The sequence below is a fragment of the Sardina pilchardus genome, chromosome 15, assembly GCF_963854185.1.
Source record: "Sardina pilchardus chromosome 15, fSarPil1.1, whole genome shotgun sequence".
In the NCBI taxonomy this organism is placed as follows: domain Eukaryota; kingdom Metazoa; phylum Chordata; class Actinopteri; order Clupeiformes; family Clupeidae; genus Sardina; species Sardina pilchardus.
Window position 1 is genome coordinate 20,345,016 of NC_085008.1, and position 25,022 is coordinate 20,370,037.

The 25,022-nt window shown below is 46.3% G+C and overlaps 1 protein-coding gene and 2 long non-coding RNA genes across 3 annotated transcripts; 1 reads left to right on the forward strand and 2 right to left on the reverse strand.

Moving 5' to 3' along the window:
* Positions 1-3,152: 3,152 nt before the first annotated feature.
* On the reverse strand, positions 3,153-16,080 carry LOC134102197 (uncharacterized). Its single transcript, XR_009941494.1, has 3 exons — positions 16,024-16,080; positions 3,901-4,056; positions 3,153-3,267 (listed from the first exon to the last, which is right to left on the reverse strand). It is a non-coding gene; the product is annotated as an uncharacterized LOC134102197 (long non-coding RNA).
* A 214-nt stretch (positions 16,081-16,294) lies between these two features.
* LOC134102483 (uncharacterized protein C1orf87 homolog) lies at positions 16,295-17,632 on the forward strand. Its single transcript, XM_062556591.1, has 4 exons — positions 16,295-16,395; positions 16,594-16,750; positions 16,943-17,080; positions 17,225-17,632. The coding sequence occupies exons 1-4, from the start codon at positions 16,295-16,297 to the stop codon at positions 17,630-17,632; spliced, it is 804 nt and encodes a 267-aa protein (XP_062412575.1).
* Positions 17,633-19,554: 1,922 nt separating this feature from the next.
* Positions 19,555-21,006, reverse strand: LOC134102198 (uncharacterized). The gene is made up of 3 exons (XR_009941495.1): positions 20,454-21,006; positions 20,105-20,272; positions 19,555-19,787 (listed from the first exon to the last, which is right to left on the reverse strand). It is a non-coding gene; the product is annotated as an uncharacterized LOC134102198 (long non-coding RNA).
* Between the last annotated feature and the right edge of the window lie 4,016 nt (positions 21,007-25,022).

The window sequence follows — 25,022 nt, forward strand, 5'->3', positions numbered from 1 at the left end:
GGTTGAGTGCCTTGTTCAAGGACAGAACAGCCGCAGCTGGGATTCAAAACAGCAACTTTTTGGCTACTGCACACTAATCAAGTTCCTTTGCCACTTCACTCCTGCCACCCATTTTAGAGGTACTGCAGTTGCAGTCACAGCAAATTGGGAATTGTGTATTTTTTAACCAAAACCATCAAAGCACATTTACTGAGTGCTTGCCCTGAAACTGTAGATTTAATTTTGCTCCTAGGTATTCGTAATATTGTATTCTTTGAACTACGATATCACACGTGTAATCAAATCTGACATTCAACATTTGTAATAGCAGAACCTCCAATCCATAAATCTGTGACCATTTGAGATTTGCATAGCATATCTGAATAACAACGTCTCAATGTGGTGCAACTGGCTACAGCTGTACAGCTAAATACAAACCATATTTGGGTCCACATGCTCACAGGAAGACGGGCTCGAGTCTGACCTGGGTCACTTCCTGATTCCACCCCATCTCTCTCTTCACTGTCCTATCAGATCAAAGACATAAAAAGGTAAACAAAACCCCTCTTCCCTCAATGAACAGATCCTTCGATGTCGCTCTGTCTGTCAGTAATTAATGGCAACAAGATTTGCACACCTGCGAAAGCTGCTATGTATTCATGCACTCTGCGCTATATTTGGTAAATAAGCACGAAGGCCTCATCTCAGCTCCAGTTATCATGAATACAGATGAGCTGCCCGTGAATATATCTGTGTGTTTTCTCGGCGTAGATAAAGCGCTCGCTTTCTTTTTTAGTGTGCCATTTACGAGGGGTCAAGTAGGCTGACCTCGCCAGCCGCTCATGACAGGGGGATAAGATTCATGAAATCCCGCCATCATTTCCTCATCACATCTCTAGCTGTCTCTCTCTCTCTCTCACTCATCCTCTTTCTCTCTCTCTCTCACTCATTCTCTCTCTCTTCCTCTCTCTCTCTCATCCTCCCTCTCTCTTTCTGAGTGATTCATTGACCACAAATGTTCTCTCGAGTCATGTCAGCTCACAGAGATAATGGCCCGCTCATACACATCATCACTAGAAGCACAGCTCAGGCAGAGAAAGGCCTATTTCTGTGGTGATGTGCGATGTCAAGTGATGTAAAAGATGGGATTTGTGTGAGTGATACCATTTGAGCCCTAATTTATTGCGGGCTAAACAGTAAACATAGCCACTCAAATGAGCAGTGCGGTCATTCATGATGCTAATCACTAAAGTGTTGGTCAGCTTAGGTTTTTTTTATTTTAGCTTTTTTTAATCTGCAAATCTGTTAATCTGCAAGTCTGTTTCTAGAGTTTATCTGCCAGTCTGATATTTAGCAAAAATTATATGTATATGTTTGAGTTCTACCTATCCCTAACCCCAATCCGAACCCTGAAAGTGGGTATACATGACGTGATGACAACAGAGTGGGATAAAACATAACTTTCAGCTCTGCAAAAAAGAAAAAAAAAAGAAAATGCAGGCCTGACTTAAAAACAACATCCATCCCACCTGAGTGTATTAATATTTATTTGAATCCATCAAGCGGGTTAACAAAAACACGACAGCGGATCAGTGGGCGGATGGGTGGACTGACGGGCCCGAGTGGGCCGGGTCCGCGCCTGACAAACGCCGGGCGCACGTGTGAGTGAGAGATCAGGCGGCGGCATCTGGCCCTTTCACACCTCATTGGCTTGATAGAATACTAATAAAAGCCATATGACAACGGCATACTAAGTGTGCAATTAATATTCTAAACTATTCCGGCGCCGCATGTGGCTAAGACCTGCTCCAGTCGCCCGCCTTCCGCCGGCGCTGAGATGGCAGCGTCTCAGTGGCAGGCAGAAGACGTCCTTATTAACCTTTCTCTCCCGCGCCCACACTGCCCTCCCCCCGACTCACTCCATCCTCCCCTCCATGCAAACCACCCCCCTCCCCATCCACACACACCCACACACACACACACCTCCCTGATTCTTACCCACCCCCTCGTTCCCCCCGCAGCCTTGCCACCTCGCCTGGCACATCGGTCGGTCTGATCCGGTCAGGCTCGGCCCTCGCAGCCGCTCTGCGGCCGGCTGCCGCCGTCTCCATTTGTCTTGTGTTCCGCGCCGGATCCGCTCTGCCAACCTGCCCGTCAGTAAAATAAATAATCTCACATGGAGATCTGGAGGCACGGAGAGGGCCGAGTTTTTTTTTCTTTCTTTCTTTTTCGTTTGTTGTTGTTGTAGCTCTGATTTTTTTTCTCCTGTGGACATGGCTTGGCAGAGAGGCCAGACTCCTGGGTAAATTGGAATATAATTAACAGCTTGAGAGATAATCAAGGTTCTGGCATGGTGAAAAGGTCCCCACAATTAAAACCACGAAAAAAAAACATACCAATTAAGGGATGTCCCTAAACGCATTTCCACCGTTTTTTTTTTTCCTTTTTTTTTTCTTGACACTGCATTAAGTAGGTATTGCTCTGACAGATCAACACTTTATTATGTGACACAATGCTCATCTGAATGGCACTCTTCAGCCCATCCTCTGTGTGTGTCTCTCTCTCTCGCTTAAATAGATGCGATGTGCCAGTCTGGCTTCATGTCCGGGGGAAGGAGCTTTGTTGTGACGTCCCCGACGGGCCCCTGAGGTTTCAGCCACACGTCCATTATTTCCCCCTCTCTCTCCTGGGCACCGGCTCCGACAGACAGATGGAAGAGAGAGAGAGAGAGAGAGAGAGAGAGAGAGAGATAGGGAGAGAAATAGAATGAGAGAGAGAGAGATAGAGAGAGAGGGGAGAGAGAAGCCATCAATGCCTCCACTCCAAAGTAATTGTCTCTCTTTTTTCACCTCTTTCTCCACATATGGATGAGTGCCGTGGCCCTCTGCTCTTGACCAGAAATAAGACGCTGGGCGTAAGGCTCTGAGGTTGGATCGGGGGGCGGAGGGGGGGGGGGGGGGGGGGTGGAGATTGGAAAGAACTGATTACACATCTATATTAAAAAAGTGATTTGCATTCATTGAGGTTCAAAGAACTTTGTGTTCATCATAGCACAATCCCAGTGGCTGACGTCAGCGAAACAAGAGGGCCCCCGTGGGTCTTTGTGTCTCAAGATGAAAAATGAATACCTACCTACTACAATATCTTAACCCCTCCGCCAATCTTTTTTTCACCGCAAAGGATGACAGGAGATGGGCGTAAGTGGGGGAGGGGGCAAGTTCAGCTGGGCGAAGTCATACGGTGTGTCGATTTGACTGGAGAGAGGGACTGGGAGGGTCCCCGCATTGTCTGGGGGAAAATGAAAAGCTATCCTTACTTGACATCACAGGCCTACTTAGCGATTCATACAAGCCGGCTGATGCCTTTCACCTCACGATGGAGGCCTTTGAGGGCAGATTATGTAAAAACAGAGTATCTATCAGAGGGGAAAGGGAGAGGGAGAGAGAGAGAAAGAACGAGGGAGAGAAAGAACGAGGGAGAGAAAGAGAGAGAGAGAGAGAACGAGGGAGAGAAAGAGAAAGAGAGACAAAGAGAGAGGGAGAGAGAGTGAAAGAGAGAGAGAGAAAGAAAGAGACAGAGAGGGAGAGAGTGAAAGAGAGAGAGAGTGGAGGGGGGAGTGAGGGAGAAAGAGGATCAAATGCAATCAGATTGTTCCCTTTTTTTCCCCGGAAAACTTCACAATTTGCCATGACGATAAGGGCTAAATATTACCCACTCAACAAGACTATTATTTGCACAGTGATGGTCAGATTGGGGGATTTGGATTAGCAGCAAGCACAATTCTTCATTCCAATCCTAAAAAAAGAGAAGCGATAGAGCGAGAAACAGTGCGAGAAAAGAGGATAAGGTTATTTCCCCACAGTTCTGTGTCGCCGCGTCCAGGCGTTAGCTCGTGCAGAACCAAACCTCCCACCAGCTCACCGCTGTTCAGCAAAAAACAGGTCACTTTGAACACGACGGGCCTCCCGGACACACCGCCGTGCGGCCGAGACAAAACCATTTGCATTCCTACACAGGGGCCAGGAGGGGACTGCCAAGTAGAAAGGAGATATACTTCCATTCTGTCAATCTAAGTGCCTGAAAAGAAAATAATCTGAAATTAATCGTACATTCCCAACAGTGAACAGTACTGCATTAACAGTAATTTTGATAGACAGAAGAGACTAGTAGGCAAAACAAAAACTTATAATCAGTCCTTCATAATGTCTAAATATTTTCAAATTTTTGTGGCAGACTGCACGTATTCAAGAGGACATTCTTGTAAAAAGCCATTGCATTTTAAAAGACACTCTGCGAATGCTCCTGAAACTCATCAAACGTGGATGTGTCCATTTGCATAATTTCTGCCATTTTTTCCACACTCGTACTGTTGGCATATATTTCTTAGATACACTATTTCTCTCAGATGACCTTCAAAAATACAGCTCCTTCATGCCCTAGCAGCTCTTCCACGCTGACGCTTTTTACATTTGCCACACAAAACATGCGATTCCAAATTGATGATCGCTGTCAGTTTTGAAGGTTACACAAAAATGCTTGCAGAATAGCAATACTCCATGCCAGGGCGCTATCTTAGTGTTAGAGAAACCTGGAAATAAGTACATCTCAAGGTCAACAAGGCATTCTGCAAATAGTGGCATTAAATGTCGTTCTTTTCAAGTTAATGTCTGTTCCCTTGTACCACTGAAGTTACTCAAGCAAATTATCTTCCTCATCTCATGCGACCTTCACAAAAAGTAAGGAACTTTGGCAGACGTTAATATGTCATGAAACTTCACCATTGCATTCATATGGAAACACACTTGAACTACACAATACAACTACACAATTGTTGTGTACAATTTGAGTGTGCATTGTTAGAAGATTGGGAATAAACACTAGTAGGTAACATGTATCATGCTCAAAGTAAATTATACATTACATGCATACAGTACATTGAAGTTCAAAAGCCTCATATGAAACGTCACACCAAAAGTCCTTCCTCATGTCCAGGGCAATTTTTGTATACAGTTTGTGTGCATTGTTAGAAGATTGGGAATGTACTGTACACTAGTAAGTAACATATATCATGTGTACTTGCTATGTAAATCAAATTATACTGTACATTACATGCATACATTGAAGTTCAAACGCCTCATATGAAGAGAGACCAAAAGTCCTTGCTCATGTCCAGGGCAGCAGCAGGACTCTGATAGATGAGGACTGGTACCGAAGGACCGCTGTAGCCGTGACACCTGATGCTGTGATCAATCTCCAACCCCCCCCAACACACACATACACACACCTGAGCCACTTCTAAGATGTAGCACCTGCCATGGCCAGGTCCCAACATTTAAATGGACACATCATTTACACCGCGACGAAGGTTAATGACAGAAAGATAACCCCCTTAAATTATCAATTAATCACTTCCACATTTATCTCGTCTATTGTCGCTCGGAGACATTTGCCTTCCGCACTCTTGGATATTCCTCCTCTCCTCCTGCACCCCCTTTTTTTTGTTTCCTTGAGGAGACTTTGAGCTGTGAGTTTTCCCCGCCTGTGTAATTTGTCAGCTCTATCTCATCTGCGGGATTGAGCCGGCTTTGGGGAGCATGTTTAGATAGCTTGTACATCCATTATCTGTCAGGGGCAAACCTGATTTAGGCTCCTCAATAAGAGAATTAGTCATTCAGCCGCCGAGCCGAGAGAAAGGGAGAAAATGCCTCGATACTGTCACTCTTCTGCCAAACCTCCCTTGTCACCCCTTCCCACCCACACACACACACACACTCTCTCTCTCTCTGTCTGTCTCTCTCTCACACACACACACACACACACACACACACACACTCTCTCTCTCTCTCTCTCTCTCTCTCTCTCACACACACACACACACACACACACACACACACACTCCCCGCTCCTATCGTCTGTGTTTAATTGGCCGGCTAATCAATTAAAGCCTTCACTCACACGTCCTGGTGACCCTCCGCATAAATGAGGCGCAGGACATCAAAGTCGATTATAGGGGGGGAGAGAGAAAACTTTCCTCTCCGCAGAGCGGATCAAAGTAAATGGTACGGCGGTGGCGGGGGCAGACGGTGATATTTTGACACACCACCTTGAACGACAGGTTAAGCCTCTAAATCTTTTTTCTATATGTGGTTCCATGCACCAGGGAGCTGATCGCTATCTGAGACATCTCGCATGGCAGTCGTGGTGAAAAAAAGAGAGAGAACTACGCTTCGTGGAGAAAAAAAAACAACTCTCTATGAGATAAACTTGCGCTACATCAAATAAAATGTAAAATACCCCCCCCCCCCCAAAAAAAAAAGATCAGGCAAATAAATCAAAAGATGAATGCATCTACATGGCAAAAGCCACCCATGGGGTGAACTGCAGACGAACTGCTGTTTGAACTGCAGTTGAACTGCTGTTTCTAGCGTATGTTTTCAATGCAATGCCTTTCTACATTCACAACACTCTAGATTATTAATACACATCTATTTGCAGTCACACACATAGTGCTTAAATCCTCTCAGACATTTTTTTTTATTATTATTGCTGTACGAAAGACAGAACCACAGTATTACCAAGAACATATTCAACCATGACTGACAGTAATATTTATATTCATAGTAGGCCTATGATATGCAAAATATACTACTCAGTAGTCATATTGGGCACTGAATTAGCTCAGGTGTCACAAACTTGCCCACAGTGGTAACCAATCAGTGTGCCTGCTAATGCATGTACTGTACAGTAAATGTTAGCCACAATGATTCAGTAGTTATTTGTAAATCTAGACTAAATCCTCACTAAGCCCCAGCACCAAAAGAATGACTTGTCATTTAAACAGCTCGGGGAATATGAAAGAGAACTCGAACATCACTTTCCAGTCAAAGAAGCAAAGAAGAGCCTTTTATTTTTCAACCTCTGCGGAAATGTTGGAATAAGGCACAGTTGATATCTCTATGCTCTCAGGGATGTGGCACCCTGCTGTCTTGTCTCTGGTCAAACCCAACGCTGAGTCATCCCCTCATGTATCCTGAGAGAGAAATGATTAAAACAGATATGTACCGACACTACGGCAGGAGGAAGTCATCCTTAATTCAAGTGGTACAAATTTGAAACACTTTTTCGTTCGCCCTGTAGGTATAGGCCCACAGTAACGGGACTAAACTGCCCCCAAACTCTCCTCCTTCTTCCTGGAGCCTGCAGGGCTATCTATCTCCTGTCTCCATCATTAGTCTCACTGAGTGTGACCTGACACACACATCAGTGGCTTGGAGGACACGAGGCAGTGGAGTGTGTCTCTCTCCTCTTCCCCTCTCCTCCCCTCTCCCCTCCCAACCCCTCGCGGTGCGCGTGCTATGGCCCCCTGTAGCAGGTGAACAGAGCCATCATATGCTAACGCCAGCACTGAACGCCTCGGCGGGAGAGAGAGCGGAGACGTGAGTGTTAGAGACGGTACAAGACACGCTGGGGGGCTAAACTGCAAAGGTATGCGGACGCTTGTCTCACGTGGAGAAAGTCACGAGCACAGTAGCCACAGACACACCGAAGGGACACGGACACACACACACACACACACACACACACACTCTCTCTCTCTCTCTCTCTCTTCCTCACTCTCACACACTCACATTCAACTGATACAAATATCCCTGTTTGAGCTCTACAATGCGACAAGAGATGTGAAATGAAAGGCGTAAGGAAGGAATTAAAGTGGTGATTCATCATCTGGTCCGACGGCGTGATTTCACCTTCTCTCTCTCTCTCTCTCTCTCTCTCTCTCTCCTTCTCTCTCTCTCTCCCTCTCTCTCTCTCTCTCGGCCCTTTGAACTCTCATGAAAGAAATACTTCACGTGAGCTCGGGGTATCAGACCTGCGCTGTTTGGACTTTGATTACACACCTCCCCGTCGCACCCAGATGCTCCTTTGAGGATTGCAGCCTCTCCAATCGGACTCGTGGCGGGAAGTCGCTGCCGCCGGAAGCGCACCTAGTCTTTGTCCGGGGGGGGGGGAGGGCCCGCCGCTCATTTGATCATTAAGATAAAATTAACCGTTTGACTTTCACACTCCAGCCCATATTAGGTCCACTCGGAGAGGAGGAGGCGAGCGGGGCGATGTGTGTGTGTGTGTGCGGTGACTGTTAATGGCCGGCCAAAATGAGCGCTTATTTCCACATCCATTAAGAACCACTTTCACGGCTTAATTCTCACAAATCAGAGCAAATAGGGGAACCACTGCAGGCCGCTCACACTTGTGAGAGTTTGTGGTTCTTTAGATGGAGACAAAGCCACGGTGGTTGTCCACGGTGGTTGTCCACGCGATGCCGGGCGAATTTGGTAAATCCAGGGAAACCATGCTGCCCGCACCTGGGTCTACTTTTGTGGACACACAGATAGCCCATAAACTATTCCAAGGTTAAACATATTAAGAGGTTTAGGATGAGGTCATTTTCAGGTAATAACACAATTAAGCTTTTTATTATCTTGGCTTAGGCCTTTATCGTTTAGAGCTTCCTTATCAAGTACAGACATTTAATTAAACCCCTTATTCAATTAATGGAGTTTGTCTAGCACACGCAAGGTTTGGCCCCGGCAGCTTAACTATGGTGTAGTAGTCTATTATGCATCTCACAAAAACCGACCAGTAACCTAATGATAATATCATAATAAGATAATAAGATAACAAAATAGAAATCCAAACATTGGTGAAACAGTTATGGGCTAGGAAGGATTTTAAAGGGATATTCCGCCATTTTTGGAAATACGCTCATTTTCCACCTTCCCTCGAGCAAAACAATCGATATTTACCTTGTTCCCGTTCATCCAGCCATTCTGTGAGTCTGGCGATACAACTTTTAGCTTCAGCCTAGCATAGATCATTGAATCGGATTAGACCATTAGCCTCTCGCCTGCTAGCTTCATGTTTAAAAGTGACTAATATTTCTGGTAATTTTCCCATTTAAAACGTGTCTCCTCTCAAGTTAGAAAGTGCAATAAGACCAACTGAAAATGAAACCTGCCGTTTTTCTAGGCTGATTTGACATGGAACTACACTCTCATCTGGCGTAATAATCAAGGCAACTTGCAAACGTACCATAGGCGCAGTGATATCGTACGCAGCATCTGAAAATAGTCCCCATAGACATCAAGCAGTAGTAGTACCAGTAGCTGCAAGTTGCCTTGATTATTACGCCAGATGAGAATGTAGTTCCATGTCAAATCAGCCTAGAAAAACGGCAGGTTTCATTTTCAGTTGGTCTTATTGCACTTTCTAACTTGAGAGGACACACGTTTTAAATGGGAAAATTACCAGAAATATTAGTCACTTTTAAACATGAAGCTAGCAGGCGAGAGGCTAATGGTCTAATCCGATTCAATGATCTATGCTAGGCTGAAGCTAAAAGTTGTATCGCCAGACTCACAGAATGGCTGGATGAACGGGAACAAGGTAAATATCGATTGTTTTGCTCGAGGGAAGGTGGAAAATGAGCGTATTTCCACAAATGGCGGAATATCCCTTTAAGCAAATTTGACTTTCACAGAATAATAACAGTAATAACTGTGTTACTGTTATATCTTGGCTAATTGTGCCAACCTTACAGCCTTGTATCTTTTAGGCCCTCAAGAGCTCACACATACCTTCTGTGGAGTTGTGTGGCCACCTACTGGCAATAACTGTGACATGCAAGAGTGTTTTAAGCTTGCACTGTCTCTGTTAGACCTTCTTTGCAGTTGTGGAATTAAATTAGTTCTGTTGTGTTTTTTACAGTAATGAGTCACAGGTTTGTAGGTTACTATGAGAATGTGTTATTACTGGTTCTCTTTCAAGCATTCGTTCGGTATCTCACTATGGGACACGCCCTCTCGCGGGTTCCCCAGAAGCCAAATATCATTACGCCAGCCACTATTGGCTGGACGACTGACGTATGCGACGTGGAGGAGGTACGCCCACCTCCCTTATAAGCCACGGCGCAGCGTCATTGCCTCAGTCTAAAACCTCTTCTCGCCCCCAGAGGCTTGCTCTCTCGTGCACAGGTGTTCATGGCTTGGAGGCTTAACTGTTCATAGAGCGAGGTAACGACTCGGTCCCCGAACGCTTCCTTAACGCTATATTCATCTTCGAAGAGCATTGGTTTGGACTTGGCTAGTCTGTCTCCAAACAGTAGCCTCTCTGCTAGTCTGTCGCCAAACAGTAGCACGCTAGCCTGTCTCCAAACAGTAGCCCCCAAACTCTAACGCTAGTCTGTCTCCAAACAGTAGCCCACTGCTAGCCTGTCACCAAACAGTAGCCCCGCTAGCCTGTTACCAAACAGTAGTACCCCAAGCTAGTCTGTCACCTAACAGTAGCGACCGCTAGCCTGTCACCAAACAGTAGCGAAGGAGCATGTCTACGCAAGTACCCCCCCTCCTCGCGAGGAAGTGCGATGACCTTGCTAGACTGTGCTTGTGTGGGAGCAAGATTGCGGCTGCTGACACCCACCAGGTGTGTGCCGCGTGTCTTGGGCTGCAACACGCCCGGACCGCGATAACAGCCCCGGGAGTGTGCGAACACTGCGCCCGTCTCTCCCACCGGTCTCGCCAACGCAGGCTAACACGCCTAGCTAACTTCACCGGCGACGACCCCATGCTCGGAGCGGATGACCTCCCTCCCCTTGAGTCAGCAACCCTCACCCAGGAGCCGACCGGCGCTGGAGGAGTGGACGCCAGCTGGGGTGACCAGCTCGACGCCCTATCGCCTATGTCCGACGCTGAAGACAGCCCAATGGGTATGCTAAGCGCGACTGGTGAAGCTGAACTCTCCTCGGAGGATGGCTCCGTCGACCTACTATCCCTCGGGGATGAGGATGGCGACGACCTATTCCCTCCAGCTACTCAGACTACTCGCCCGGGCGGCACGAAAAGTGAAAGCACCACCGAGGCTGACGAAGCCGCGAGCGTGGGCCTTCACGACGTCTGCAAAAGAGCAGCTGCAAAGCTCGGCCTTGCTTGGCCGGAGGCCCAGAAGGAAACCGTTTCCTCTCGCTACGAGGGAAAGAGGCTCCCGAAGGCTAAAAGCTCCACCAGACAACTGCTGCCCGTTTTCCCCGAGTGCCTTGAGGAAGCGACACGGTCATGGTGCAGCCCATTCTCAGCGAAAAACCCGGCTCAAGGAGTCGCGGCGCTGGAATGGCCCGACATGGAAAGCGGTGGATTCGCCCACCTGCCCCCTGTTGAACCGCTCCTGGCCTCCCACCTCCATCCCGCCCAGAAGTCTGCGATGACCCCCTCGGGACCCGCATTCCCCTCCAAAGCCGACAACTTCCAGTCCGCCATGACTGAGAAAAGCTACAAAGCTGTGGCTTCGGCGGTGAGAGCTCTCAACGCCTCATCTATGCTCATGGCCTACCAGGCCGAGCTGGAGGAAGACTTCACATCCTCTCCCAACCAGCCAGCTGTCTGGGACGAAGTTTGTGTGGTCACGGACCTAAGCCTACGGCTACACAGGTGTGCGGTGCAAACTGCGGGGCGGGCTATGGCCCTTATGGTCTCTCAGGAGAGAGCTCGCTGGCTAAACCTCTCCAGCCTCTCCCACAAAGAGAAGACTCAGCTGCTAGACGTGCCCGTGGACCCCAAAGGCCTCTTTGGACCAGCCGTGGCCACTATGCAGAAGCGGTGCGAGGAAAAGAAGCGAGACGGCGAAGCGCTGCAGCTGTGCCTCCCCAGAAAGGCACAAGCCCCCGCTCCCAAAGCACCCAGGCAGGCGTTCTCCGATGCAGCGACGCGCGCGCCGCACTACCGCATCCCGAGACGTCAGCCCCCAGCCCAAACCGCCACTCAGAGCCTCGGTAAGAACCCCGAGCTCAAAGGTGCCTGGGCTAAAAAGCCCTTCACCCCCAACGCGACGCAGGGAGGTCAGCACAACCCCCCGTCCGCGCAGGGAGCGAGGAAGAAGAAGCGTGCCTAGCACGCTCCTTGCTGGCGAGAGGGGACGAGTTCAGCCAGGCACTCTCCCCTCCCCGAGCCACACCGGCCCCGTTCCTGGGCCTGTTCAAAGGGGCACGTTCCCTGCCCTCCAAGAGGCGTGCAGAGGCCACAGCGGCGCTCGCAGTTCACAGCCCACCGAAGCGGAGAAGAGACATGGAGTGCCAGTTCGAGCCCCAACAGTGTCTCACAAGCACACACCAGTGCCCCCCTTCACAAATAAATGTTTCGGTGCGCAGCCAGGCCGTGGGCCAAGGGCGTATCCGACAAAAGAATGTCAAAAAATGTCATATGAACAAAAAAGCTCTCACAAAAAAGTACGAGCAGTGTTCAGTGGCGAGGGTGTGCAGTCACTCCCTAATAACGCCACAAGGTGGAGCCAGAGCTCCACCGGTGACGCTGGGCACAATAAGCACGCTGGTCGTGCAGCCCACGCCAGCTCGGCCACTAGATGGCGTAATTTCGCCTCTAACCGAGCGCATTCAGTACTGGCGCATGCATGTGCAGTCAGACTGGATAATAAAGATTATAGCGAAGGGCTATCGTCTACAGTTCGCTACCCCCCCGCCCCCATTCAACGGGATAGTACAATCCCATGCCACAGGGGACTCCGCTCGTGTTTTACAGGAGGAAATAACCTCCCTGTTAAACAAACAAGCGATCAGAGTAGTTCCTTTCGAGCAGAGCCATCACGGCTTCTACTCAAGGTATTTTCTGGTTCCAAAGAGAGGAGGGGGGCTGCGCCCAATATTAGACCTACGCGCTCTGAACAAATACTTAAGAAAGTACAGCTTCAGAATGCTAACCAACGACGCACTGATGCGCTTCGTGCGCCCAGGCGATTGGTTCACCTCGGTAGATTTAAAGGACGCGTTCCTACATGTCCCAATCTATCCCCCCCACAGAAAGTTTCTCAGGTTCGCCTTTCGAGGCGTGACCTACGAGTGGCTTGCCCTCCCATTTGGCCTTGCGCTCAGCCCCCGTGTCTTCGTAAAAGTCACCGAAGCGGCTATTGCACCGCTCCGGGAACAGGGCATTCGCCTGGCTACATTTATCGACGACTGGCTGGTGGCCGCGCGGTCGTGCCAGGAAGCGCAGCAACATACGGCTCTCCTAACAGAGCACCTGATGTTGCTGGGTTTCAGAATAAATTGGGAGAAAAGCGTTCTGCGCCCATGTCAGATTACCACCTTTATAGGGCTGTCCCTAAACTCCGTCTCATTCAGAGCGTGCCTGTCAGAGGAGCGGGTCAAAGCGTTCCGCGCGTGTCTCGCGCTGTTCCGCAGGGGAGCCACTGTGAAATTCAGGGTCTGCCTCAGACTCCTGGGTCTCATGGCGTCAGCCTTGGTAGTCATACCACTCGGCCGCCTGTACATGAGGGCTATTCAGCGGTGGGTGGCATCGCTGAAATTAAATCCCTCGCGTCACGGTCACCGCCGTGTCGCAATCTCAGCAGCCTGTTGCGCTGCGCTGCGGCCCTGGAAACGCCCACTCTTCCTCACGGAGGGTACACTGATGGGCGCTGTCCTACACAGGAAAGTGGTGACGACGGACGCCTCGTTGACCGGCTGGGGAGCCACTCACGAGGGCAGGTCGATAAATGGGCTATGGGACGTACACATGCGAACCCTGCATATAAACCGTCTAGAATTAATGGCGGTCTGGCTCGCACTCAGACACTTTTTGCCCGTCCTGAGGGGACATCATGTCTTGGTCAGGACAGACAACACCACGGTGGTGGCTTATGTCAACAAGCAGGGGGGACTGAGGTCTCTTCATATGCACACGTTGGCACACAGACTGATTTTATGGAGCAGCACACGGCTCCTGTCGCTGAAAGCCACACACGTCCCCGGTGTATTGAATTTGGGTGCAGATTTATTATCCAGGGGCAACCCCCGCTACGGAGACTGGACTCTCCACAGCGATGTGATGGCTCAGATTTGGTTGCGGAACGGTCAAGCGAAAGTGGACCTATTCGCGTCCGGGGAGAATGCACAATGTTCAATGTTTTTCTCCCTGCGCGATCGCAACGCTCCATTAGGGATAGATGCGTTGGCACACCAGTGGCCACACGTCCTACTCTATGCCTTCCCCCCGTTGGAACTAATCACTCCAACACTAGCCAGGGTGCGGGAACGGGGCCTCTCACTTATCCTCATAGCCCCGCGCTGGCCAGGGAAACCCTGGCTGGCGGAGATCATCCCGTTACTCCACTCCCCGCCGTGGCCACTGCCACTTCGCAGGGACCTGCTGTCCCAAGCGAACGGGGAAATATTTCACCCTCACCCAGAACGCCTGGCCCTCTGGGTTTGGCCCGTGAAAGGCTAAATCTGACAGCTGCGGGCTTGCCCTGCAATGTCATAGCGACCATTCAGAGCGCTAGGGCTTCATCAACCAGAACGTTGTATGATAGCAAATGGCGTGTATTTAATGATTGGTGCATTAAAACAGGGACAATAGCCTTCCAGTGCTCGGTGGACGTTATCCTTACGTTTCTACAAGATTTACTGGATAGGAACAAGTCCTTCTCCACTGTTAAAGTTTACCTGGCTGCCGTTTCGGCTTGCCATGTAGGCTTTGGGGACAAAACAGCGGGCCAGCACCCTCTCATACGTCAGTTTATGAAAGGAGCGCGTCGTCTCCGCCCGGTCTCTAAACCACTGGCCCCTTCATGGGATCTACCTATGGTTTTGGATGTCCTGTCTCAACCCCCCTTTGAGCCATTACAGCAGTTGGATCTTAAAGTGCTCTCACTTAAGACGGCATTGTTGGTGGCCTTATCTACGGCTAAACGCGTGAGCGATATTCACGCCTTGTCCGTGAATCCTGCCTGTTTGCAATTTTTCCCGGGTGATACGAGGGTTGTACTAAAACCCAACCCTGCGTTCATTCCGAAGGTTTTCAATCCGTCACTGTCGTGCCGTCCGATTGAGCTATTTGCTTTCAATCCGCCACCGTTCACCTCACTGGAGCAGGAGCGGCTGAATGCGCTCTGCCCAGTCAGAGCGTTGCGCGCATATGTGGACAAAACAGCAGAGTTGAGAAAAACTGACCAGCTGTTTGTGTCTTGTGCGAAGTCTCGCCTGGGTAGACCGCTCACTAAACAGCGGCTATCACAATGGATTGTGGCGGCCATTGCCCTGGCCTATACCACCAAGGGGCGACAACCCCCGGCTGGTTTACGAGCTCATTCCACTCGTGGAATGTCGACCTCGTGGGCTTTATTTCAGGGTTTCCCCATAGAGGATGTGTGCTTGGCAGCGTGTTGGGCAAACCCGACGACGTTTGTCAGGTTTTACAGACTTGATGTCACCGCCCCGACCTTAGCGCATACAGTACTAAGCACTGAGACGCCTGGTTGTGGGACGCGCTGATTAACTGATGGGGATCGCAAGCCTGTCTGGCAATCCGGGAGTCACTATATCCCATAGTGAGATACCGAACGAATGCTTGAAAGAGAACTAAAGGTTACGACCGTAACCCAGGTTCTCTGATAGCATGAGTGAGGTATCTCACCAGACCACCCTCCTTGCCGGTGGCGAGAAGAGGTTGGTTAGCTAGACTGAGGCAATGACGCTGCGCCGTGGCTTATAAGGGAGGTGGGCGTACCTCCTCCACGTCGCATACGTCAGTCGTCCAGCCAATAGTGGCTGGCGTAATGATATTTGGCTTCTGGGGAACCCGCGAGAGGGCGTGTCCCATAGTGAGATACCTCACTCATGCTATCAGAGAACCTGGGTTACGGTCGTAACCTTTAGTTATTCACATCAAACCAGGCCGCAGGACGACGGATGGCAGGCTACTAAATCATTTCAGTCATTACAGAAGCCCTTGGAACATGGTGGGCGCGCCAAGTTACCATGGCGCGAAATACACTCCGCGGAGACTCTACTGTTTGCTAATTGGTTATCTTCACCTCCTGTCAGGACAAACAAGAACAAGTAGGCCTGCCTATCCTACCGCGAGTTCTAGGCTGCATGACATAAAGGCAAACTTAAACCGGCAGAGGATCTGTTCTCGTAAGTAGCCTAAAAACATTGGAGTGTTTCATTGCGATTGTTTTAAACTAATTACAGACTCTTACCTTTTCATAAACAGTCTTCTTATACTGTAGGTAGTAGCCTGTCCTCGTTGACCAGCTAATGCCAGGAGAGTGGATGACATTATCTCTGTTTTGTGTGGGGATTTGGACTGGAGGCACCATTATTTACTGTAGGCTACGTTTCCCTTTCATGCAGTGTTAGCGTGCCTCTGCTTGCCCTTCCTTGTAAACCTGCCCTTGTTTTGTTTTGTTTTGTTTTTGTTTTGTTTTCCAGCAGCTCCATCCCTCCGGGAAACACCACGTCCTCCGGATCATGGCATCCAAATACACCCCTGAGACAAATGCAATGCCTCATCTGGTCGTTAAAATCGTTGCTAGTAGACAGGTCAAATATTTTGTGGAAGAACCAGATAAGTGAGTTTTACGCAGAACACGGTGACCTCATTCACTCAAAAATAGATAAATAGATAAATAAATAATCATGTCACTAGTGGGGCTGGTGGGGTGGAGAAGACGGAATACTGCAGAATACTGCATTGTGCTGACTGAAAAGTACAGATTGTAGGCTATTAAACTGTAATGCCGATGTTACACTTTGCCGTGTATTCTTAGGTCAAAGGTGTTAAATCCAGAAGTGGTTGCTGCGGATGTCCCGAGTGTAGTCCCTGAAGATGTGTCTGTACATACAGGCAAAATATCCCCATCGCAAAGTCCTTTCCTAAACAAAGCACTGGATGAGAGCGCACACATTCACAAGGAGTTACAACAGGTAATGTGTTACCTGAACAGCAAAGGCGCTTTTGTCAGCTATTGTCGGCTTTCATATAATTGCCCTGCTGGAGTAAACTTCATTATTTTTAACAGCAGAGGGTTTGAAAGGACAAGTTGTTCGAGAAGTGCTTTCAGACCTGCGACTCAAGGACAGTTTCACTGATACAGACTTGTGTAATGTACTTCGCAGATTCGTGAGAGGCAGTGTGTGACAGCACCTTGTGGTGACCGCTTCCAGTCTTACATTCATCTGAGGAAGAGCCTCTCAGCTTTGACAAACCTCCGTAGAGCGCCAAGCCAACGGCAATCTCTCTTGGGCGAACAAGGGGTACCAAAATTACCCTCATTGTGTGTGTGTGTGTGTGTGTGTTTTTTTAAGGGTGCAGCTAAATGAATGTGCTGTATTTATGGTTCATTAGGGACCAGCAGAGGGGGGGTCAGTGTGAAGCTTGATGAGTCTGTTGTTTTGTAGGAAGGTGAGATGAAGGATGGGGAACCAGATGAGGAACGACGACTCGTGCTGCAGGCCGTCAGGGAGGAGCTGCGGGACTGGTGCGCCTCCTCCTCCCCCTCCTCCTCCTCCTCCTCCCCCTCCTCCCCCTCTGCTCTGGGAAACATGGAGCGTGACATGCTGGAGCTGGACACCTCCCGCACAGGAGCCATCCATCAGGCCCAACTCACCTACGTGTTCTTGAGAAGCAAGGTTCCCTTGAAGTTGCCGACTTTGGGTCGTTTGTTCCACGTGTTCTCCAAAGAGACGTGCCCTGATGAGGTGCTTATGCAGAAAAAGGTTTTGCTATGTGCAGTCACCAGTCGGACACATTTCATGCGCCACTCAGCTCAGATAGGATCACTTACTAACGTGTCTTTGATGTTTTGAAGGTGCTGTACAGAGAACTACTGGACTTTCTCAGTGGTGCTGCAGAAGATGATCAAAACAAGTTGAAGGTAAACAACCCCTCTCATCATAGCTATGACATCTTCATCTGCAGCTGTAGATCTGCTTAAATATTCTTTTTCTGCACACTTCATACAGACGGATATAAGCAGTCAGCCTCTATCGAGGACATCCGTGTCAGTGCATAGTGGCCCTAGCAGGCCGCCCACTGATGTCAGGACAGACGAGGGCTGGACTGAAAGGTTTCAGAAAATGGAGAAAGCCATGGATCTGTGTGATACCCAAAACACTGGTAATGTGAAATTCAGAATAGTGCATTACACTGACATTTTGCCTGTTTGTTAGCAATGCATTGTAAACTGTGCATACAATTCGATTTGTTCACCATCTCGTAGCCTATGTTGTCATGTTTCAGGAGTTTAAGGCCCTTTCATACCAAGTTGTTTTTTTGGATGAAATATCCACACAAACCAGTCTTTACACAATCGAAGATTAAATGTTTTCAGTCCTGTATTTTTCATCACAATGAATTTCATCCTCAGTATGTGAAGTATAATAGGAACACACACTTTAAATTACCAGTGCGATTTTGTGCAACTATTTTGTCAGAGTATTTGGATTAGAATGGGACAAAACATTACTGTCCTTCACACTGGACTGCTGGTATTATAGAGAAGAGCATCAGATCAATAGTGTTGTCTAAGAGTCGGTAGATTTGTCCATACCGTCCATCCCTTTTAAATGCATCTAGAAATAACACTAGATAGCTAGATTCTTCAAAAACATGTCTGAGATTTGGCTTGGAGATTGTAATTCATTTTCAAAGTTGATCATGTCTACAGTGTCAAAACACATCAAAGTGTTTCACTTGACAAATGAAAAAGTACTATGTAAATTAGATATGCTTGGCTGTTGATTGCCCTCAGTTGCAGCACTAGATGTTGATTGGCCACTGTTGTAAATCCCCTACCTACAGTATAAGGAAATTAACACCTCTCCAGTGTAAGTCTGTGTGACATTCAACCGACATGTTGTTGTAGTTCAGTTGGTGACACTATACTTGAAGGTATCTACATAAGAGTGACATGACACTATCATGAACACATGAACCCTAACCCTAATCTGTCATGACAAAAACCGAATGACTCTTAATGAAGCGTTATGTTACAAACAGTTATGACCTATTTATAATGTTTTCACATTCATGACAGTGTCATGTCACTCTTATGTAGATACCTTCAAGTAAAGTATAACCATTGAGTCTACAAACATGATATTTTATATTTTAGGTGTACTGCTGTAGCTTGAGCACAGTCGTGCACAACCATACCAAATGAACCAAGACTATTTCTGCATCACTGGTCCGTTTTAGCAACTCTCTATCCTTCATGCAGCCCTGAGCGCTTTCAACAGTGAAGAGGTTCAGAGATGCAATTGTCTTGCTGTGCCTGCTGTTTCAGGGTACCTTGACAAGGACAAAGCCAGACGTCTGCTTCAAAACTACAATGTCATCCTCGACCTCCACTTGAGCCCCCTGAAGATAGCTGAAGCGACTCACACCACTCCCTCGGAGGGCAAGGTGCACTTGGCCTCTGCGCTGCGGTACCTTAAAGGGTTATGAAAAAGGCCTCCGACGCTAGACATCTGGGCTCTTAAAATAGACATGGCAGCTGGGGTATAGAGAATGAGACAAAAAGTACTAGATTGTTGTAGAACATTTTATACTGCGGAACACCACAGGATCATGACACATCTGGGGTAATTGGTGATATCACACTGCTTCGCCTAAGTGCTATAACTTCACCATGTGGCTTTGTTAAGTTGAGAATTTGCAGTACAGTATGTGGCGAGATGATCATTTAATATATATATATATATATATATATATATATATATATATATATGCACATCTAATAGATTATGTATTAGAGCACTCATACATACAATACTATTTAAGAGTGCACAAGCGGTCATGTGATTCAGAGGGGGGAAGTAGAAGAGTGCATTTCAGCCCCAGGTTCCGCCCCTCAGCTGCTCGTCCAGCTTTCTGGTCTCCTGTTTCAGTATCATTCGGGCCAGAGCTATTTCCTCTATGAGCAGTGGGTCACCGGCAGGGTACTGCTCTGACACCGACTCCCTATGAGGTCAAAGGTCAATAGGAAATACAGTAAGGGCATGTTTGCGTAGGTGGAAAAAGCAAGCACACAATAAATTAGATCTCAAAATTCAAAGTTTAACAAATAGATAAACACAATTAAGTAAATAAACATGTTATACTTTCTCACAGAACTTTAATGCAAGCCTATTTGTTAAAATTAATTAGTAATTACTACTCTGTTTTGTGTTTTAATTGCTTTGCCTTGTTCATATAGGCAGGCTAGGTGAAACCTACTGTATATTCAGACATTCACTTGTTAAAGTATTTTCTTTCTGTTCACTGGAGAGTGCTCTGACCTGAGATGTTTTGCCAGCTCTTCCCCATTCTTCAGTAAGAAATTTAGGTAGTTTTGATACCCAAAGTATTTCATTCTACCATCATAGAAGCGCTTGGCCAACTCCTTCTGTTCGTCGTAAGGTCCCTTCTTAAGCTTTTCCCTTTTCTCTAGAGAGTCATACTTTCTCCTGTATCATATCATACATGACATACAGTAAATATGTAAGTAATAAAATGCAGCTCAAAACTCTGTTTTTCAAAAAGACTTTTCACTCTTGCATTTTTAATCCCAATATCAAGCCACATGGTCATTCCCTTTGGATGAGCAATGTAAGTATGATAAGTCATATATCTAACTCATTAACTTACCTCATTGTTTTGGCACAGCTTTCACCAATAACTGTGCACTTCTCTTGCCACAAGGCAAAGTCTACATCCCACGCAAATGAGTCGAACTTTGACTGAACTCCAAAAAAACTCTGTTTTAGAATGGCCAGTGGACGGTCCACACCAGTTATAGCCACAGTGCAGACAAAGCCTAGCGCCATTACCGTGATGACAATTGCAGAAGGATTGAGTAATATAAAAAATACCTCCCAAAAATAATCAACTGTCCCTGGTAACACCTCCAAAGCTAAATAATCAAATGTCTCTGGTAATGCCTCCAAAACGAAATAAAGGCTCTCATACAGATAACTCCAAATGGGAGCTTCTATTAAGAAGCCCAGTATGATGAAAGGGGCAGTGGTAACACACATCAACAGTGTCGCTAGTAGAAATGGCGGCTCCCTGATGAGCCTTAACAGAAACCTCCTGATCCATTTACAAATCGGCATAGAGGAATTCTGAAGCTTCAACTCTAGTGTTTGTCTGTACTATACACACAGAAATCCCAGAAATCCACCTTTCAATCAATCTTTGAAGGAAACAGAACAGCTTTTTTAAAAATGTGTGTGGGTGGCAGTTGTAATTTGAATAGTGCATTACATCCTTTGTTTTGATTGAGCAATATTCTAGAATTCATGAAAGGACAGAACACAACATCAGGGAGCAATGAATTCCACTGCAGTCTCCAGAAAAAAAACCTAGTCTGTCCTGAACATCATAAGAAAGTAGTCTTCCAACTAAGCACATTGTATGCTGTCAAACAGTAAAACCCTTGCCCATGGTGGTAGACCACTGACGTTGATTGCAGTAGATTAATGGGTCTGTACCTGCACAGTGCCTGCTGAACAGGCACTCTGGTTGTAGAAGAGATGCAGTTGTCAACAAATATTTGAGATTCTTCTTCCTCATGTTGTCTCAGAGAGAGCAGTCAGGGCTATGTGTGGGAGTATAGCGAACCCAAATGATGAAGGTCAGAAGCTCTCATTCATTGAGAGCACAGTAATTGTTACAACTGATGTGATATCGTCTACAGAGAGGCAGTGTAAGATTTTTATCAACTAAAAAATAAAAATGTATTAAAAGAGAAACTAAAAGAGCAACAGTCTTTTTTTTTTTTTTTTTTAAGAATCCTCAGAAACCATACTCATGGCCTTACAAATTCCCCTGAAGTTAGAGTTCCAGAGTTCCACACTGGATATCAGTGAACTGATAAGTGAGTGACAACTAAACATGTGGTGGGAGAGATGGCCTTGCTGATCACAAGAATGTCTCTGGCTCCCTCTAGTGGATGAAGTGGGTTGTGGACACCTGATGAGATTGTTTCATCTGCAGTGTGTTCAAATGAGTTTTCCCAACTCAAACAAAAAACAAGATAATACCCAAAATATAACACCCTTTTAAGTATCTTATCTTTTTTTTCGTACTTCACTTTTTATATTCCATACATTTAATGGGATAGTGTTAGTGTTGGAGTGTATGTTATTGATTTCATATGTTATAATTTATAATTTATATTTATTAGCATTTTAATCATACAGTATGCATACAGTAATAACAGCTCTATACTTTCTACTGAGTAATATGAGAAAAACAAGCAATGTACTTGTACATGTAATTGTTAATTGTATTTTTATTGAAATACATTTGATTAATGTTATTGATGCATAGATACAATAGTGTACATATTATTCTTACATTATAGCCTATATATTGGTTGTCAATATTCTGATTTGTAATTTTACTTGTACTGTCGTTATTCAGCATAAATAGGTTGATGCATAAAACAGTACAACCAGTTATGTATGAAGCATGACAAACAGACATGGAATTAGCACCAGGTACACATTATCAAGTGCTAAGGCACACATTCATTCATACAAAGATCCTTCATTACTGACAAGATAGAGCAACATAATGCATCTCTATGGAAGCAAAATTCGAACAGTTCCCTGTCTGCTTAAAGAGGCGTGTCGCGAAGACGTCATAGTGGGATATCGATCTCTGTCAGATTGACAAGCAGTTCAATTCAAATGTACTGTAACGTCACTTTCTAGGTCTGCTTAAAGGGGGATTTTGCCCCCCTCCCCTTTACGAAAACTGAACGCGGAAATGGTCTAACGTTTGCGCCTCTCGCTCCGCTTTAACCCTCTCTGATTCATACTGTATACTAGAAGCCAACAGGTAGGCCATCAAAGCTCCGCTTCAACCCTCTCTGCTATGCTCTGCATCCATCTTGTGCATGGATTTAATCTGGGTGTAAGGGACCACCCTGCAAACTGGATGCACTTTGGAGATGTGTGGTTGGTTAATGTAAACCTGTGAAAAATATTCTATTAGCAGCGGATTCCACAAATTTCACATCGGACTGAAATGTGAGCAGACAATTTAAGGGGGGTACACACATAAAGATTTGATAAATCTCAAATGATTTTTTTTCTGCGAGAGACCCCACACATGACAATAAAAAATCTTTTTAGTCAAAAAAATAAAAGACTGAACTGCAGCAATAACATGATTCACCCTGTCCCATACATTTGACTTACTTAGAAATGACGTGAGGGCCGAGGAGTGTGAGGTGCGCCTCAGCAAGGACTGTAACCCAGATATCATTCATACAAAAAGCTGGTCATGTTTAGTCTCCGGAACAGGCTTTAGAGGATCCACTTGGTGGCTCTGTCTGTAGAACTGAGCCAGAGACATGTCAGATGGTGTTGAACTCTTTGCAGCAGATTCGGTCTCTTTGGAAGGATGTAGAGAAAATGCTGCCAAGAAACTGACACAGGTTCCAAATCAGGCCATTTTGTTCCTGCTTCCTCATTAGGATCACTAAGGAGGTGAAACAGTAGAGGAGACACAGTTGTAGAAAGAACGGTTCCTGTCTGATAAAGAAGGCCTGATGGACACAACTGTTTGTGATGTAGTGAGGTCTTAGAGACTGTAGTGTACAATCTGAAGCCCGTAGGTGAGTCTCTCCAGTAGTTCATTTGCTATATGTGTGATTTTAAAGCATCAATGTCTAAAGCATCAGATATTTCCCTCATTCAATATCTTACTTTAAGGTGTATCAAGATACATATTTTGTTGTTGTCAGACAATCGTTTTTAAGCCTTTGTGAGAATATTCTATTTGTACATGATTAATACCAATTAAGAACATATAGGCCTAGAGGTTAATATTTTTAATAGAAAGAAAGAAAAAAAAACTGCTCCTCCACACCTAGAGAATCCGGATGGCTTCCAAGAGGAGGAGGAAGAGGGTGAGAGAGAGAGAAAGAGAGCATAAAATTCTCAGCTGACGCGCGTGCCAAGTGTAAGTGGTTGAGTGGTATTGGCAAAAAGGCAGGGAAAGATTTAGGCATTTTCCCTAATGCTATAAGAGGTTATTGATATTTTGATTTTTGCAGTGGAGCTCCGTGTGCTGACACAGCAGGTCTCTGGCAGGCGTTTATGGCTGAGGGACGTGGATCAGCCTCACTGTGCCTGCCTGACTGCCTGCCTGCCTGCCTGCCTGCCTGCCTGGGTGGGTGGGTGGGTGGGTGTCTGACAGGAAGCTGGAGCTCTATAGTGCATGAAGTTAAGGGCAGTGGAGATACAAAGATGTGCAGAGATACAAATATCACTGTTTCGAGAGATAGAATGATTGTCCAAAAAATATTATTCATTATGTTGTGATATGGGATTTCTAAAATAAGAAATTGTTACGTCATGGTGAATCAACATCACCAATCACCATGATTTACATGTCATGTAAATGTAAAAAAAAAAGTTTCTTTTTTTTTGTTCTTTTTTTATGAACGTGTTTAACAGTGTTTCCATGAATGAGGTGTTTTTGGCATACTGTATCCACATGGGGGCAGTATTTCACTAACAAAACAACAGCCTCACACTAGATCCTTAAAAAAGAAAAACACACACACACTCTCACACAAATGAATTTACAAATGAACGTAGCAACATAAAGTAAACGTTTATTGATGAAAACAATGAAGTTCTGTCAGTGACAATGTGACAATCATGCCATGTCCAATGATTCTTGTAGTCCAACTCAGTCATCTACTTGCACCAAGTAAAAGAGTGGGGTCCTCATTGCCTCTCAAGTATGTATATGTATGAAATGCCATCATGAAATTCAGATGCAAAAATGTTCTGCTTTGACACCAAGTGATTGTGTTTGTATCTCATATGAAATATATATTTGTTTGGTTGAAACTTTATTTCTATTGTCAGAAACAGAACCAGACATGTCTTTCTTACCCACATCCCCCTAGCCATAATCACACATACTGTACACATTAAGACAGCATACACAGTATATAGTACTCACCTGGCAGTATAGCCTCTCTCTGTGTGTTGTATCTTAATTTCATCAATCATCATCATCATCATCACCACCATGTACATTCTGTCAACCCACTCCAATAACTCTTCACTGTTATGCAGACCACAAAGATGCAATATAACATTGTGCTTTCTCTTTTCCCACCTTCCTTATGTGAACGCGAGCAAGTATGTCTACGCTGGGTAAGCAAGCATTTATACATTTTCTTACATC